We start from the raw sequence: 17,814 nt of genomic DNA on the forward strand, positions 1-17,814 counted from the left end.
TAAGCTCTTGTTTAAGGAAGTTATTTTCATGAGAACACAATCCCGTTACTATACGTAATGTTTTAACATTCAAGACACCTAAAACCAACTGCCACCGCAGCGGAAAAAACGCAGATATTACCCTGCGGTGCGACTCGAAGAACAGACCTGTTCCGACAGACGGCTCGTCGCATTGGCCTCAAATAACTTTCCAAGTACCCTGCTGGGTGCATGCCTCCCATGCCTCCCATGCCCCCCCCCCTCCAGACGTGTGTGTGTGGGTGAGGCGTTGGGACACTCACGGCTCCAGAGAGAATAGGAGAGCCGGCAGTTGATCCGGCGGTACAGCTGCTTGTTGAAGGGCCAGAGGACACAGGTGCAGAGCTGGATGAAGTTGATGATGAGGCCGCTCACGACGAACACGAAGCCCATCAGCAGCTGCAGGATGAAGAGGCTCTTCAGGTAGGTTAGCAGACCCATGGTGGTGGAGCCCAGGGAGCCCAGCTAGGCTCCTCTCTACACACTCTGCCGGCCGACCTGCCAGGCGAAAACACACGTGCACAGAGTGAGACAGAGAGGGACAGAGAGACACAGAAATGTTGGACCCCAGACAAGAGATTTGTGCATGGACCCAAAAGTAATAGTAAACTACAACTTACCACGGTGGGGTCGTTTTATAATCCTCGCTTGCAGGGGCCTTCGGACAGTAGTACAGACCTGGGGACAGAAAACGGGGAGACAGGTTAGCTGTCCGGTATGTGAAGAGCAAATATTACACAAGAAACCCCTGCAAGCTAAATCCCTTCCCTCTTCTTCTATACCGTGACTACATTGTCGGCAAAACACACACAGTTTCTACTACAAAAAGAACCTGACAACAGTGTGATACAAATTATGAAATTGCAAAACATTTGTACAGGTTTCCCCTTTAGAAAATAATGCGTGGGAGACCAATAGTGGAGCATCTAGCAACCGAAGGAAAAGACCAGAGGAAAAAACCTTGCATTTGAATTGGCCTAGTATGATAAAACATTTCATAGCAGATCAAAACATGAAACACTGCACCTTTTTCAGCGCCGCGGCTCAATGTAGCACTTAAGAATACACCCACGGCACACACATTAATAACGCCACACAAGATCTCCACCACTGCCGCAGGTGAAACCATAACGATCCAGTTGACTGAGTTCTTGATACGTCCCCCTCCCACTGGTGATCATCACCTTTCTTACCCCCTCATTATATTCCCTTCCAAGCCCATAACAGGGACATCCATCCGTTTAGTTATTATTTGATTTCCTCCCTTGTCCGACTGCAGCACAGGCCCTTGCGGTCACCATCAACCAGCAAGTGACCCCATCAACCTGCACTGGTCTGCAGGGAAACTTTCAAACTGTGGTAGCATGCAAGACCAAGACCCATGCTGCCAGCCTTCTAGGACTGCAAGATAATGACAAATTATATTGATTACCTGGCAGCTATTGTGTTGAGCTGAGCAATGTTTGTGCTGAGATTTGTATACGACGGCCCGTGTGTATTAAATTAGATGTATGCATCAGAGGCCAAAATCGGTGAGCTCGATGAATATGTCATTAATTGTGAAGTCCTACCGCCTCGTAGAGAAAAGAGCACGCTGGGGTAGGGAGGGTGCTGTACAACCCATATTTTAATCTTGATCCTGGTAATGTTTTAAAGAATAAGAATAATTCCATTGTAGAGGATGAGCAATACTTAAAGTTGAGCTACTCAGTAGTACTAATCGTATAGCTATCTGGTCTAATACGCATGCCCTAATCCAAGCAGCAGATGTTTATTTCATTCTGGCATACACTGGAAAATAACTGATCAAAACATATCCAATAAATATAAAGGCCTGCATTGAAGGAGATTATAAAAACGAATGTGTCAAAAAGGAAGTTTGTAATTCTTAGTCCTAAATGAATTCCTTTAAATTGAGCATGAGCGGTTTGCTTCTTTGCAATGCAGTGTTATTTTTATGAGGGTGTGTTTCTATTGTGCCGCGGATAGGTGGGTTCACCAAGCATGCAAAGTTGGACCTAGTGTCGTTACTCTTTAAAGCATCATGTTTCAGCGAAGGCAATTTATAGGCCGAGACAGAGTGGGAGGACTAGAGACAGATTCAGATCCACCCACTTGAAGATCTAAAAAAGGTAAACTATCCAAAGCTATATAATGTTACAAAGAACGTACTTCAATAATTCCTTGAGGCAAAACTAGGAGAATATCCCTAAAGGAGGATCTTGTCCCTATGCAATTTATTGACTGCAACCTACGGTTTACATATTCTCTGAAGGTTTGAGGTGCGCTCAGGCCTTCGGGAAAACTCACGAGCATGCATCTGTTGATGCAAATCATTTCTTCAATTGGAAAGTGTAATTTCCTCATCCCACACGTTCTAGAGACAAGCCTCAAAGGAGTAGAAAACGGAAGGACTACTTGAGGAAGAATCACAGAAGGATCCATTGATTCTCGGAACCACTGATACTGCAAAGTATCAAACCTCCAAGCAAGTTCCCACTGCAAGGTTGTTAAATTAAAGATTTATTTGAATAAAAGGCAATAACAAACAGTACTTTAGAGAAGTGGGTGAGTGGTAGATATTAAATATACTAGATTCAATAGAAGCCAGTATCTGAAGAAAAAAAAAGATGTCACATGCACTGACAATGCCTGTGTCACAAGAAGGACAAATACAAATGTCAGAAGATTTAGGATTTTGAGACAAGAAATTGCATGCCCAAGGCCTAGCCGCGTGCCAAACCCTGCAAAGCTAGATGCTAACGTTTTGACAGGGAGTTAAAAGATGGCAGGCAGCTGAAGACTAGTCGAGCAAGCAGGTAGCGTCAGCCAGGTAGCTGCCTTGGAATCTTTTTCTTCACAATTTATGCCTCTGTGCTCAGTCTAAAAGGGAAGATAAGAGACGCAGAGTGGTTGAAAGCTTCTTAAAGTGGAGACAGCTGGTTCTGTTCCACATCACATGGATACAGCGTCCATAGCAACCAATCCCATGTAGCATTGTCTAGTGTGGCTTACAGCACTGATAAGGCTGAAACGGTCGTAGCAGGGAAAACCAGGCATTCACTGTTCTTGCACAGTTTTGGCAGCGACACCGTTGGAGTTTCCAAATTACCGTAGGTAATTTAAAAGAAAATATTAATCGACTGCCTTAATAATCAGCTCCTTCGTGAAAACACCAAGCGAAGAAGTTGTCACGGGTTATAAAAAGGTAGCTTGACAGGCCACATTTAATACATAAAAAACAAGCAATCTTCAGAATTTCAATTGAAAAGCGGTACCCAGGCCTTTGGTAGGAGGCCAAACCTCCTCTTCCTATATGCTTACCAGTAGACGTAGTAGGCAATGGCCATTACCACCAATGCCCCACAGATCCCAGTGAAGATCATCACAGCACTCTGGTTCAGCATTTTGGCTCCGTATAGTATACCAACCTCGAATCACGGGAAAACTTGATTAAATAGATCAAGCGACAAAACGGGGGAACGGTACGAGGAAAAGTCACAGTCTGTCCTGCTTCGCGGCCATGTTAATCTCACAGAAGGAAACCGGGAGGGCGAGATTATGATGATGACAGCAAGAACGAGGTAAGATCCCAGTGGTGGAAGTGCTCAATCAGCACAGGAGTGGATTTGGGAACGCCAAGATCCCAGACGGCAGGTTAAGAGCGCAGGTGGGGGAATAATCCAAAAACACGGCCGCCCCAATTTTACACGGAAAATAGAACAAATAACTCAGTGTAGGCCCTTCAATAGAGTCCACAAAAGACTGTTTGGTGGATAGGTGGTAGCTTGCTTTTGGAATTGTAAGCGGTATCTTCCATGCATTCCCTTCCACTAATCCAGAGGATGAGATTAGGCCTGATTAGCAAGGTACAGGCACCCTGGATATGTCACCCTTCATTACCGTTGACCAAGAGGGCTGGACCCTCCAGTACAAGGGCGGAGTCAGGGTGGCAGCACCTATGACTACCAGGTAGAAAATAAGATAAAAACGGCTATCACAATCCATCTCTGCTATACATGGAAAACCCGGATTGTTCTACATCGATAAATCCCTGAAATTTCAACAAGGGAATGGCGACCCTAGTGTTTAGCGCTCTTCACAGCCACCCCAGACAGTCAGCAGGGAATACGTCTAAATGCATGTACGTCATTATTTGACACTTCAGTATGGTTAAATATGACTATAAATCATTATAACAACGTTTATAGGTCATAAAAAATAAAAAATAGTTGCTCTTTAAGTATTTGTATTTTTTTCTCTGAGGTGGACTGCATCAATCAAAACCAGTACTTTTTATTGATAATCCCTTGAAATTTCACCCTTAAAGTGATTATCAAGAGCTCCAGAATTAACATTCAACAATCAAGGCTTCTCCTACAAAGTTTTCCTCAGAGTTGGTCCGTCATGCAAGCTGAAGTCCAAATCCATAAATGGGTTTTTGGAGTCTAACAAAACAGGACCAATGTCCAGTTTGATTCAGTCAAGCCGAGTGTCATGGCTTGTCAAAAGGTATTAGGAATATCCAGTGGGTCAAGGTATCTTTCTAACACCACATCAAAGGCCAGAGGAAGCATTGCTACTTGCTAGGCCTTGAGGCCCTGTAGGAATGCAGATGGAAATGTATTGTGACTGTCAAGGTCATTTAGACTACAAGTCCCATGTGGGAATGCACCGGGGGGTTGCCGGTGATATGCTGGTGACGCTAGCCCTCTGTCAATGGCTAATTTGAATGCTTGGACAGTGCAGGTTGATATAGAAGAGACCTGTTCTGTAGAATATAGGGTTCCTCATTACTCTTCATGTAAGCCTATTTCCATAGTTCCAAGATGACTTTAGCATATGACGATATGAGAGCGGAGAACAAATCATTTGAAATAGTCAGCATTACAGTTTTTGACAGCTCACATATCTTTCATTGTTCTCATCTTTTTTTGCCTTCGAAAAAGGTATGTTGGCTTGTTGTCCTTACTTGCATCAATCCACTAAAAGCATTAAAGCAATATTGCTTGTTTCTTAAATGGTCTGACAAATACAAAGTCAGGCCAGGGTCATTTTGGTTCCCTTTGTTGGAGGTGTTGGAAACCTCCTAGACCCATTTCTTTTTATGGCGTCAGACAAGGTTAATTCAGTTTCACTGGGTTATTCCTTTTAGTGGAGGAGGACATTTGTAAAATCCATTTAAAATATAAAAAAAACACGTATGTTTTATGATTCATTAACCACTTTGTAAGCTACAAAACTCAACAAATGGATACTATTTTATATTCCACATAATGCCCACTGTCTTAAGTGTTTTTACCCAAGGGACTCAATATTACAAACGAGTCACCTGGGTAAGCATAAGCATAAATCATACACCAGTGATGTAATATAATTCAGCAATATACACAGGTGGCACATTCCATTAAAACAAATCACACGATTCAGATAGCATTGCTGAACAAGAATTAGCCTAAAGCCGTTTAGAATGTGTATCACAAATATAAGTAAGCGGGGGAATATGGTTAAACACACATTGAAGTTCTGCCAACTATTGTTGCAACAAAAATAAGTACATTAGTCATCTCTTGGACCCCAACTGCTTTTAACTGTTCCGCTTAAGATAAGCAGTCTTCGAGGGAACAGGCCGTTTCATAATCATCATAAATGAATGAAGATAACCTTTGACATACTAGCTTAATGTTAGTTCTAAGATTAACAGATTTCTTCCTTTGTAAAGCACTATGAATGGTCTTGTGTAAGAATGGTGCTATTCAAATAAACTTGCCATAAGATGCCTAGTTGAAACAACAGATAATCAAAAACCATGTGCTTAAAAAAATAAGCCTACATTCAACGAGCATTGGCTGTTTGTTAGGAGGCTAAAATGATAAGTTCCAACATATCACCACAGAGCAGACATTAAGTCTAAGCCACTTTTCATGATCACCGAGGGCACTAGAGCCTCATGGACAAGACATTGCTTTGTACCCTTACCAGACCAACCGTCCCCCCTCACCCCCTGTAGGTGAACATTATCGTATATGTCCAAACTCTGGATATCGTACAAATACACACATAGTACAGAACTAGTATCTGCAGCACCACACAATAAACAAGGCAATATTGGTCGAAAATACACGATGCTATACAAAATAATAATACACCAAATGTATATTTTTTCCTATTTTACAAAGAAATGCTTAATAATTAAACCATTTACTACTGAAATAACCCCCCATTGATTAAGCACAGATCGGTCATTATACTTGCCTCTGTGTTAATCGCACATACAGCAATGCTGGTTCAAACTAGAGCAAAGTTAACCTTGGCCAAAAGAACAGCAGACGTTAGTGAACTGTAGTAACCCGCCGGTGGTGCGACACTGTGCACGTCAAGCCTCGGCCAACCAGCGCATATGCTGCCGGGGGTGCAGGGAAAGCCATGCTCTTTATTATTGCAATAAGTTAATAAGAAATCTGATATGGTGCCGTAGTCCATTTTCAAATTATATCTCAATGCACATGCTTCTTTACCCCACAGTGCCATTTTATGTTTCTTAATCACTTCCTCGCATTACTTAAATCACCCAGTGTTACTGCAAACTGTCAGCAAGTCATGTCATTAAATAGGGATCAAGGATTAGGAGTACCGCAATTGTAAACAAAAAAATATCAAAAAATAATAATACGTGTCCCATACTGTATGGTCAAACCCGACGAGAGGACCCAAGACAGCCCCGAACACCTGCGTCCTGTGCAGTTTATTCACACGTCAATTATCACTTTTTGTTGCTTCAAGTGAATTTTAGTTGTTACATATTTCGATGTTTCCTTTGGACAAATATGCCAATTTAAAATGCCTCAACATCAACTTTAAAAAACACTCCAGGGCATCTATCTTCAAGAATATCGGAAGTAGCATAAGCAAGTAGCAACCGCGGTAGCAACTTTCTTCACCCGATAGATGCATGGTTCATGCAGATTGGTTGAACACATTTGAATAAACCAACATAGAAGCAAGCGGGCTTCAATAAGTGATTGGAGAGAGAGAGGTCATCCTTTATCACAGTCTTTACTGGTATATAAAAAGGTGAATGCCTGTTGTAGGACTGCAGCTGGTGCACAGGACGCCAGGGCTAAGATCGGTTAGCCGGGCTAACACGATTGATGCTGTCCAATACATTTAATTTAAAGGGGATTCTCCTCAGTTCAACACACTGACTAGTTTGTGTCAAACCGTTGTTCTGGACAACACATACGTCTACATCGCAATATTCGAACGAGACACCCTGCGTTTGTAGAAAAGCATGCAGCAAGGCCGGTTAGCTCAGCGGTTAGCTGACCGTGAGGACCCAGCGGCAGCGTCGCTTACCTTCAGTATCCGTCAGAGAGTGGGACGAGTCGCTCCAGCCTCTGCTTAGGAATATACACGGTCTGGCGCTAGGCTCTTTCCTTCAGGCCAGGGTCTTAACGTGGCTATGTCCCAATTCGGACATTCAAACCAAATTCAGTGTTTATAGTGCTATGTTTGCCGGTTACAACACCATACTGCCCCCAAAGCGAATCAGAGAAGACGGACAACATCCGGTCCGCCCCTCATTCATTCGATAACGTTTAGCAACTTTTTAGAGCAACTCCGGTGTGATATCCAGGCTGTTATTGCATGAAATCTAATACGGAGATAAGATAGATATGAGAAGATATGAGACCAGCAGGTAGGGAAGGAAGTGGCCTTCGGCCTTTCCCATCAATTATTTGACCACCTGCTAGCATGGTCAAGAACTCTGAATAGGGTCCCATACTAAACTTGAATTAAGTCAACAATGTTTTTTTTTAAACTTTTTTCGTTTATTTATTTAATGAAGTTAGTATGTTATAGTGTTTTTAAGAGAGCCAATCTTGTTGCCAATAGCTGTCCTGGTCTGTAGGTATAGACTTATGCTTTAATTTTACAAGATTAATAGGACGGGTGTTTTTTAATCCAATATTATTTTTCTAAATAATAATTGCACCGTCCATACTTAAACAGACTATAGACAGACAGACGATCCCATAGGATTGAATTTCATTCGCCCTCTGCTGGCGAGTTAACACCGGAGCAGTTTTCATGTTTGCTCCGACTAAATAACCCCACGCCATATCTGCAACTATTCAGACATATGCTTTTTGCAATATCCATTGCCAAATATAAACTACATGTTATAGCATATATTGTCCCTCTCCTCTTTCCTAAGCCAAACCCTAGCAGTCAGTAAACCAATGACAGCAGTCGTTTAGAAGTCATTAGTGCTAGTAAAATTAGGCTGGATCCTGCCCTTGCTCATACCAACTATACCATACGTTTTATTAAAACAACAGAAAAGCAACAAAATATGTTGTATGATGTAAGCAGACAGCAAACAGAAAGTATGAAATATATTAATCAAAAACTGGATAAATGTAACTTTCCTCATCTAAGATTGTTAAATACACAAAAAGATAACAAGGCAACATTGGATACAACAAACAATGACGGACAGAATTATAAATTAAACATTAGTTTATTACTTTATAATCATCTTGACTCATGTATTAGAGCAGCAACTCATGGTTTGGCACTTCTACATTTGGTGCACAGTATATTTGCATTCAAAATCATTCATTACAACTGTAGTTCCTCACTAAGCCAGTTTGAGAGCATTACACATGGCCTTTCAGTCACAGTCAATAATTTTTCGAGTTAAAAAATTAAAACCGACAGCATAATTCATATCTTCTAGAATATCTGTGCAAAATTCCATTTCCAACTATTAAGACATCTTAACATTTGACAAGTTTATCCGACATTGTAGAAATCATTGCATACAATGGAGAAGGGACAACTCGATGGAGTTATTGTAAAACCAAAGCATAGGCATTATCTATTTCCACCTTTATAAACAATGTTAGTTACAAAAATACTATTGTGCCCTAAAATTGAACTGAAATAGGATTATTAATGATCATTCACCGTAAACAGTTCTGCCATAGGATCAACAATCATACCGATACAGCCAACGATTTGGAAGACGTAAAGAAAGACTAGGGGTGTGGTGATAAAATTATTACAAGCACATGTAATCTCTATCGTCATTTCTAAATTTAATTAGTGTGTTACGAAACAGGGTGCGTTTGTGGGAAACGTACGACACACTTCGAATCCTGCTTACCTCATGAAAACATGGTTGTGCTCTTGAAGTAAACGTATAAGGCGTAACAGTTCCAACATGTAGAGTGTGTGTGTGTGTGTGTGTGTGTGTGTGTGTGTGTGTGTGTGTGTGTGTGTGTGTGTGTGTGTGTGTGTGTGTGTGTGTGTGTGTGTGTGTGTGTGTGTGTGCGTCCCAATCAGCCAGCAGTAAATCCAGTTTTCTGAACCGACACAACCGTAATGGTGCGTGAACATCCTTCTTGACGGCTTTTTCTATTTTATAAAACTGTAGCCTCCACTACGAGGGCCGGGTCTTCAATGTCCTTCTTGCTCTGGACCATCCGAAGCTCCAGCTGGGCAGGGCTGGGTTTCTTCCCAGGGCCAGCCATCTCTACAATAATCAAACCGATAAAAAACCGACAAGTTGATTGCGAAACACATCCAACCTTTTCTGCCCTGGAACCAAACCGTTTGCCTATGAAATAACATTACCAATTGTTCAAGGCAATCTGTATTAGCATTTAGACAGTGTTGTGGTCATTGAGCAAATAGCTCCATGTAAACGTTAGTAATACCTCAAGGCAGAATGAAAGTTTTCCATGGGCATGTTCTCACACAAAACAGACAGATATATCTCTCACACACACACACACACACACACACACACACACACACACACACACACACACACACACACACACACACACACACACACACACACACACACACACACACACACACACACACACACAAATTACCGTTGGCGTAGGTAATGGTCCTTTTAATGACGTGATGCATTAAGGAGACCGTTTTCTCACAGGCCGCCTTCAGAAAGAGGTGATGAAAAAATGGATGTTGTAATGACTTGTGTGTTTGTAATAAGTCTGTTTTCCATTTGACTTTCAAGATACTTTGTAATTCAAAAGTCCTCCTCAACAAAGTAAATTTCCCTATTTAACAAATACGTGATTATTACAAATACATTAATATATATTAAACAGTATTCAAATATTACCGTACATCCAAATCTTAAATCAATGTAACATTCTCTAGAGCTTGATTTCATTGTATTGTCACAGCTGACTTTTCCAGAATACAACCAAAAATATCATTCCTATGCTTTATCCTGTTTCACTTAAAAACACCCATATTCTTTATAATATATACAGGCGGAGTGGCAACCCTGAATATCGCTCCCAATCATTTGCTCAGGTCGGGCTATATTTCAAACGGACGCCGTACTGTAGATGTGATTTTAGGGCCACACAGGGGGTGCCCGTTCAGTGGCCTACCTTCAGGTCCTTGGGGTAGTGGTGGGTCCAGGCCAGGAGCATGGCTGCAAACAGGTCGCCCGTTCCCACAAACACTGCATCCACTTTGGGGATGTCCATCCGAATCTTCTGGCTGCTGCTGCTCCCGTCCGGTTTCACTAGAGCATGATTGGGGGAAAAGTAGACCAGAACACTGAATTGGTTGCCAGACATTGCTTTAAACGGCAGTCTTGCATGGTGCCGTACTGTAGATATATCCGCTGTCCACCGTAATGAGGCTGTGCGTGTGTTGGATGCAGTAATTCCCTTAAAAAAAAAAAAGAAGTCTAAATCCAATCCAAAGTCCGCCTACTCTCAAAAAGTAAGGCTTTTTTAGATTTAATACAAGATTCCTATAGGCTGCTGCGGAGTCTGAGCAATTGACCTGGATTCCTGTAGCCTTAAAGTTAGCATCTGTAATTTACCTATCCTCTGACTACCAAGTACCACCAGGTACGGGTCCCCAAGCTTTGAGTGCAGGTCTGTGCTGGTGAGAACCACCGTCTCTGGTCCCATCTTATGAAGCAGGTCCATGATCTGGGGTAGGGGATGGGAAGTATATATTAGAGGATTATTTCTATTCCTTCTTGGAACTACTGCACAGAAACTGGAATAGGTCATATTCCCCTGCTGGGATTGGAGATTACTTTTTCATTCCTAGAGAGCTTTTCATAACTTCATCCATTTTCCCATTATACCATAAAAATGAGGACAGACTCGGTTCTCAGTTATGTAAACACCCTGAACTATTAAGACAGGCACTTAACCACCACCATCAAAACCAAAGGTAACGTATGGTTTATTAATACTCACTTCAACAGCATCCTTTTCCGTTTTCATCTTCCTTCCCGTTAACAACCTAAGAGAGGCAAGTTAACAACAAAAAATAAAACAACTAAGCAAAACGCAGCTTCTCTGCAGCAAAGTGCCTCGTAAAATAAAAGAATTTCGGACAGATCTTGGGAGGCACTTTCCTAAGTGGGGTCTTGGCCCATCTCCTGGGTAAAAGTGTTTGCCTGCTAAGTTCATACGTCTCTTGCAATTATGGTACTCACTCTGCCTCAAACTGGTTAGGTGTGAGGATGTTGGCAACGGGTACCACTTTGTCTCTGTACACAGGCAGCAGCATCTCAGGAACATACTAAAACAGCAGGAAGAACACTTTCTTATCCATTTGCCACTCAGACATTTTCCAATTCAGATTTTCAGACTCAACCTTTATTTGAGCCTCATTCATAAGATTGCGCAATATAAAAACAAACCGTTTTATAAAACAGAATATACTGCCTCATTTACAGTATAGATTTGCTGTAATTTTTATGGCAATAATTCCAAGAAATAAATAGTGAAATAGAGGGATAAAGATATAGGAAAATGCTAGATACACACCATAGCTCCGTGGTCCCCCATAACTGGATCACAAACTGAGGGAAGAACATTTCAAAAGTTTCGTTTAATAATAACATTAAAAAAATTCAAGGACATTCAAACCTTTATACACTCCATGATATCATTTTACTGGTCTCAATACAAGGATTTATAGAACAGGGGGTAGGAGCCAGGAATTATTTAATTTTGATACTATAAGCTTTGTGATGGTTTATATTTGTGATATTGTTATTCGTAATGTTATTTATTATTGTGTGATCGGGTTGGATTGAGAGCTGGGTGACAGGGATATGGGCGGTGACACTTAGTTAATATTAAATAGTATTTATTCAACTTATTTGCTGTTAATGGTCATTTGCATCTTTTTGTGATACTTAATTGTATGTTCCATTGCTATGTTGTTCAACATGTTATGTGTGTACGTGGGTTCCATGGGAAGCCGAAGACAGATTTCCACCAAGGTGGACAATAAAGTAATTCATATCTTATCTTATCTTAAGCACTTGAACACCTGTATGGAGGACGAGAGGGTGAATGGGTCGCCTTATATTTAGCTGACCACCACATTATTTGGATAGTTGTAATTACTTTGGATTATACCTTGTGGACGTTCTAATAAATCCATACTTTTCATAAAACAAGTTGGTTCACTGTATTTTTCGGATATCAGCTAATTGTTTTAGGTAGTGCGTCAGAAAGAGAAGCAACCCAACTTCAGCCTCTCAGTGACTTTTAGTTTGTTTCACATAGTCGCTACAAGGGTTTAACACTGACCGTACACCAAACTGGGATTGGCTTCCTTCAGCTCTGCAACAATGTCGACCACCATCTCCAGGAAGGAAACATCCCTGCTGTAGCCTGGAGGAGAGAGAAGAGAATATTACATGACCGTCCATCCAACAAGCCAATCTAGCCTTCACATCCTTAAACAGAGTTAGTTGAACATTTTAAATATATTAAAACTTACAATGTCAATCAAAATCCAAATTAGGACCACTTGAGGAAGTGGAAACTATTGAGAAACTACTATTTCTCAACAGGAAATATAAACTGTCATTTCATAGTGAAAGGGAGGGCAGTAACCCAGGAGGCAGAGCAGGATGACTTGCAATAGGAAAGTTTCCCTGAGCAAGACACCCAACCCTAACTTCTCCAGATGAGCTGGCTGTCGCCTCGCATGGTTGACACTGTCAACAAGACAGTGTTGACACTGTCGGTGTGTGGATGTGTGTATGAATGGTTGGCAGTCGTTTTTCCTTATACTAAAATCCAAAGCAAAACATCCCTGACTGCCATGTGATGTGGACTGTTGACACTGCTCGTTAAAATGTAGCCCAAAAAAGTATTAGAATTATAAATGAGACGGTTTAGAGTTCCTCTGTCCTCCTGGAACAGTTGTCTCTCTCTCTACAGCTATACAATTGTGTGAAGAGGCTTTTTCTCTCGATTATGTGCACAGATATTATTGTACATTATGTAGAATAGTACAAAGTACAAAGGTGGTGTTAGCTTTTGAGACCGGCAAGTTAACATACAGAGTCAGCAAATAATATTCAGAACAGTTTCTGCAGATTCAAGATGCTGAATCAAATGACATGCAGCAACAGTGTCTTTTCTGGCGTTTACTATTTGTGACGCTAGGAAATCAAATAATGTGTGCAGCAGCCAATACATAATGGCATCATGGGTAATAACTCAATAAGAGTCAGTTTCTTAACTAAATATGCAGTAAATAACGAACCCATATAAGGCAATGGGTGAAAGACATTGCCTTTGTTGAGCTTTATGTTATAAATTAATAAACTGGAATAAACTGGTTTTGCTACTTTTGCAAGACCCAATTAAACACAAAAGGATCAAGCACATTCCAACAACATTGATTACAGGTATTACAGACAGGCATGATATTACAGTGCCATTTCACATCGTATTTAATATGCACAATATAAATAATATAGGCATAAGATTCATGGAGATTCCTTATTCTATGTTCATAAAAGGCTTTTTGTTTTCATCTCCTGGGACATATTTCTCCTGCCTTTACCTGCCTCAATGTGGGGACTCACCGGTGAGCACGTAGTCATAGTGATTGACATTGTTGAGTTTGATGCCCTCATATAGCACGTTGAGCTCCTCTGCTGTTAGCACTTGTCCTTTCCAGTGGGCGTAACCTAGAACATGCAGAGATCAAAGCCAAGATTCGAAAATCCATTCAGGATAGAAAAAACAATTGTATGACATTCCTATGTAAATAAATAGCACAAGATAAGTTCCAGGTAAAACCATCTTTACACAGATGCTGAAAATGTGGATAACATATCACTCACATTCTTTGGCTATAATCACCATGAAAACTATATTAATTTCAACATGAATACACGTATTTTAAAACAAAAGTTGTTTTCGTTCTCCTTCAAAAGAAACCTCTCTGGCTTTCTCTCTCCCCCCTACAGTTTGTGTTTAACCTTCACCACAGCAGGTTCTCTCCACTGAAACAGGGTCATTCGAGTTTGGGAGAGAGGGTGAAAGAGAAACAGCCAGTGTGTTGAGCAGTACCAGAGCACAAGCATTCTATTAAGGCTTCACTGAGGGCCCCTTTGCAGCGGGCCCCATGTTGAGAGACAGGGAGGAACAAAAGAGTGTGAGTGTGTGTGTGAGTGTGTGTGTGTGTGTGTGTGTCTGTGTGTGTGTGTGTGTGTGTGTGTGTGTGTGTGTGTGTGTGTGTGTGTGTGTGTGTGTGTGTGTCTGTGTGTGTGTGTGTGTGTGTGTGTGTGTGTGTGTGTGTGTGTGTGTGTGTGTGTCTGTGTGTGTCTGTGTGTGTGTGTGTGTGTGTGTGTGTGCGTGTGTGTGTGTGTGTGAACGTGTACGACGTGTATGTGTGTTGGCAGAAGGATAAGGGGGGGAGAAGAAATAATTAGGAAATTCTTAACCAGCCCAGTTTAATGTGTCCTTACAGTCAAACCATGTATGTCTGTGCGTTTAAACATTAAACGCAGTAGATGGGTAGACAGACACATGGTAATTCTGTGAATGTACCAATCAACCATGTGGACGGATGAGACTACAACAGCCCAGAAAAGCGCCTCTACATGAAGTTTGGCATATCTGCCAAAACCCTCTCCCACTTCTGAAGGGGCACCATTAAGAGCATCCTTTCTGGCTTCGCTAATGTATGGTATTGATACTAAATTGCTGATGGAAAGACTCTCCAAAGGGTGGGGGGGAAGACAGCGGAGAACTTTGTCTGCCATCTCCCCTCCGTGCTATTTTGGACCTTATTACTCTGATACCTCTTTCTACATATTTGGTGCTTGCATGTCCCATCTAATTTCATTGTTCAGAATTACCCTTTGTTGAACCGTGCATGTGACAGATAAATCCTCTGACTTATACAAAGGACAGTGGCATTGTACCACAGAGATAAATAATGATTGCATTCTATGACCTTCTTATCTTACTTCTTTAGCCTTGTCGGTCTCAAGTTGCGAACCTTGAGACCTAGATGGTTTCAAGAGGGTCACTATCTCCGTAGGCAAGGCAAAGTTCATGAAGTACTGGAGTGAGATTAAAGCTCAAAGTTAAAGGAATGCATGACCGAACGTGCATTTCAACCCATGGTTACAGCTGTGTAATAACATTCTTACACAATTTGGGGAGGCAATTTGGAGAAACCAGAAAACAGCTAGAATAGGCTCCAATAAATGGCACACCCTAGCTTTAAGAAATTATCAATCATGTTCTGGACCTATTGTGAGTCCCTATTGGCCATAAACAACTCATATATCTAGTTCAGGGAGTGGGGGGCCTTTGGGAAAGGAGTAGAGGAGGTTCTCAGGAGAGAACATGTATGGCACGGACATGATTGTAAACCGCCTAAGACCTAGATGGTAAAATCCACGATAACACGTTTATGATTTGAGTGTGTGTGTGGGTGTGTATAGTATATTGCTGAGTATAACAAAGAGCAATAGCATTGCATGAGGGCAATTAAAGGGGTTGTAACAAACCTGTGTGATTGGAGAACTGCACTGAGTTGATCGAGTCAACTTCAAACCCAAGAACCTGGGAAAGAAAGGGAAATAACAATGAGCCACTGAAAGAGTAATCAGAGAAGTCACGAAGCCAAATTGCCCATCGTGTTGGACTTAAGAAGCAAGAAGATCAGCTTTTCACTTAGGACACACTGGCCATTCTTGATGTTATAGATGTGTGAACATACGTCAAACACAATGCTTGATCTATAATGACCTTTAGACATGTTTGAGTGGAGACGTTTTGCCACTATTGTGAATTTCAAATTCCCTTCGATGTTTTGGCACCAGAAGGATCTTATTACTTCTTTTAACTTGCTTATCAAGTACTGTTTATATCGAATAAAAGGATATAGTCGTGTTTAATAAGACTCGGGGAGGGATTCGGGATGTCACGGTACTTTAGTCTCACATAATCTCCCATTGGCCGAGTTGTCGCTGAAAGCATGCATACACAAAGCGGTTGATCAAACGGTATACAAAGGTAAATAGAGGGTAAAACGATTCTTACCTGCAACGGGAATGAAGCCGATTTGTTCCCTACGTATCCCCGGACCACGTGACTCTGAATAGACAGGACACGGCACTCCATCTCGCAAATTAAACATAAAAAGGTAACGTCAAATTTAAAAACCACGCCAAAGCAATAACAACGGTTTGCGATATCGCGATAAGTGTGGCATGCAGCAGGTGCTCCCGCATGCAAAAACTTTTTAGTGAAGCGAACCCTTCATCGAAGGAAGACGTGCTCCCTCAGGTTATTCTGTGCAGGCAAATGCATGGGCACCTCGTGATGATCACTACTGCTAGACGACCAGAACGTCTATGGCGGAAATCTTTTACTCTCCCGGTTATATATTGTATATATATTTATCAGTCATTGTGGTAATCTGTTTACCCCAGCAAAATACAGACCTGTTTCGTGACGGGGTTTAATAAATCATTAAAGAGATACGATTAGAAGATCCATTCAGTCAGTAAAGGTCATGCAATTGTATGAACGAGATAGTGACGATCATTGACAGGTCCTGACGAAGTCAGGCCGCGTATCGTATGTGGTATTTTATATTCTAGTTGTATGTGTAGCGTAGGCTCATTTGCCCATTCGGAAATGCACATTTGAGCCCCAAAAAAGAATGACAACCTCGAGTCACATTATTTATTGGTCTTTCGTCGGTCTGTTTCTTAAATGGTTGATTTACAAATATGATTGACTGTCAATACCAAGGGCAGTGCAAGAGACAGACAGACAGACAGACAGACAGACAGACAGACAGACAGACAGACAGACAGACAGACAGACAGACAGACAGACAGACAGACAGACAGACAGACATGAAAGTACAGAATTGGCATACGACGCCGACATCAATTGGACTTAAACTTTTGTGGGAAAGTGCCTCCTTGGAAAACAACAGCACCCCAAGGTGGGGGACTTATGTATTTACACAGTGAAGGCAGCTCCTCGATTCTGTAAATGTGAACCAAATAGCCTATGTTGTCAAGCCTACCCATGTTGTCAAGAATAAACAATGACAGCGTCCATATTATTACACATTATATTATTACACGCGCATTTAATAAGTGTATGCATTGTGAATGAATGGTCCGTATGCATGCGTACGTGGTGGACACATCCGAATAAAATGTATGATGTAACTTTGCCTCCTACTTCATTAATATTGTGGCGAGCCAGAGTGCAGAGGAAGTCACGCGAGACCGGCATGGTCTCACTTGGCTCTTATGGCACCGTGGCTAGAACACAACAGAGCGAAATTCTCAAGTATGTGTCCCCACACCCGCTACCGCAAGAGACATGCGTCTAAATTATTAATTAAAAATAGTTTCACTTCCACACACAGTCATAATTTACTAATTAAGTAGGCTAAATGTCAACCCCACCCAGGCTCGGAAAA

The 17,814-nt window shown here is 41.5% G+C and overlaps 1 protein-coding gene and 1 long non-coding RNA gene across 3 annotated transcripts; both read right to left on the minus strand.

Moving 5' to 3' along the window:
• Positions 1-256: 256 nt before the first annotated feature.
• On the minus strand, positions 257-7,644 carry LOC130373382 (uncharacterized). Its single transcript, XR_008893512.1, has 3 exons — positions 7,375-7,644; positions 639-696; positions 257-516 (listed from the first exon to the last, which is right to left on the minus strand). It is a non-coding gene; the product is annotated as an uncharacterized LOC130373382 (long non-coding RNA).
• Positions 7,645-8,167: 523 nt separating this feature from the next.
• On the minus strand, positions 8,168-16,919 carry LOC130373380 (pyridoxal kinase-like). 2 transcript variants are annotated; one of them, XM_056579831.1, is made up of 12 exons: positions 16,814-16,919; positions 16,410-16,490; positions 15,875-15,929; positions 13,934-14,038; positions 12,642-12,725; positions 11,868-11,902; positions 11,534-11,619; positions 11,292-11,337; positions 10,904-11,015; positions 10,461-10,597; positions 9,927-9,993; positions 8,168-9,559 (listed from the first exon to the last, which is right to left on the minus strand). In XM_056579831.1, exons 2-12 carry the CDS (start codon positions 16,488-16,490, stop codon positions 9,447-9,449), a joined length of 921 nt encoding a protein of 306 aa, XP_056435806.1. In that variant the 5' UTR covers positions 16,814-16,919; the 3' UTR covers positions 8,168-9,446. The 2 variants fall into 2 exon arrangements, with proteins under 2 accessions (XP_056435806.1, XP_056435805.1); XM_056579830.1 differs by lacking the exon at positions 16,814-16,919 and having other exon boundaries at positions 8,169-9,559; positions 16,410-16,761.
• Between the last annotated feature and the right edge of the window lie 895 nt (positions 16,920-17,814).

This window comes from Gadus chalcogrammus, chromosome 20 (genome assembly GCF_026213295.1).
Source record: "Gadus chalcogrammus isolate NIFS_2021 chromosome 20, NIFS_Gcha_1.0, whole genome shotgun sequence".
In the NCBI taxonomy this organism is placed as follows: domain Eukaryota; kingdom Metazoa; phylum Chordata; class Actinopteri; order Gadiformes; family Gadidae; genus Gadus; species Gadus chalcogrammus.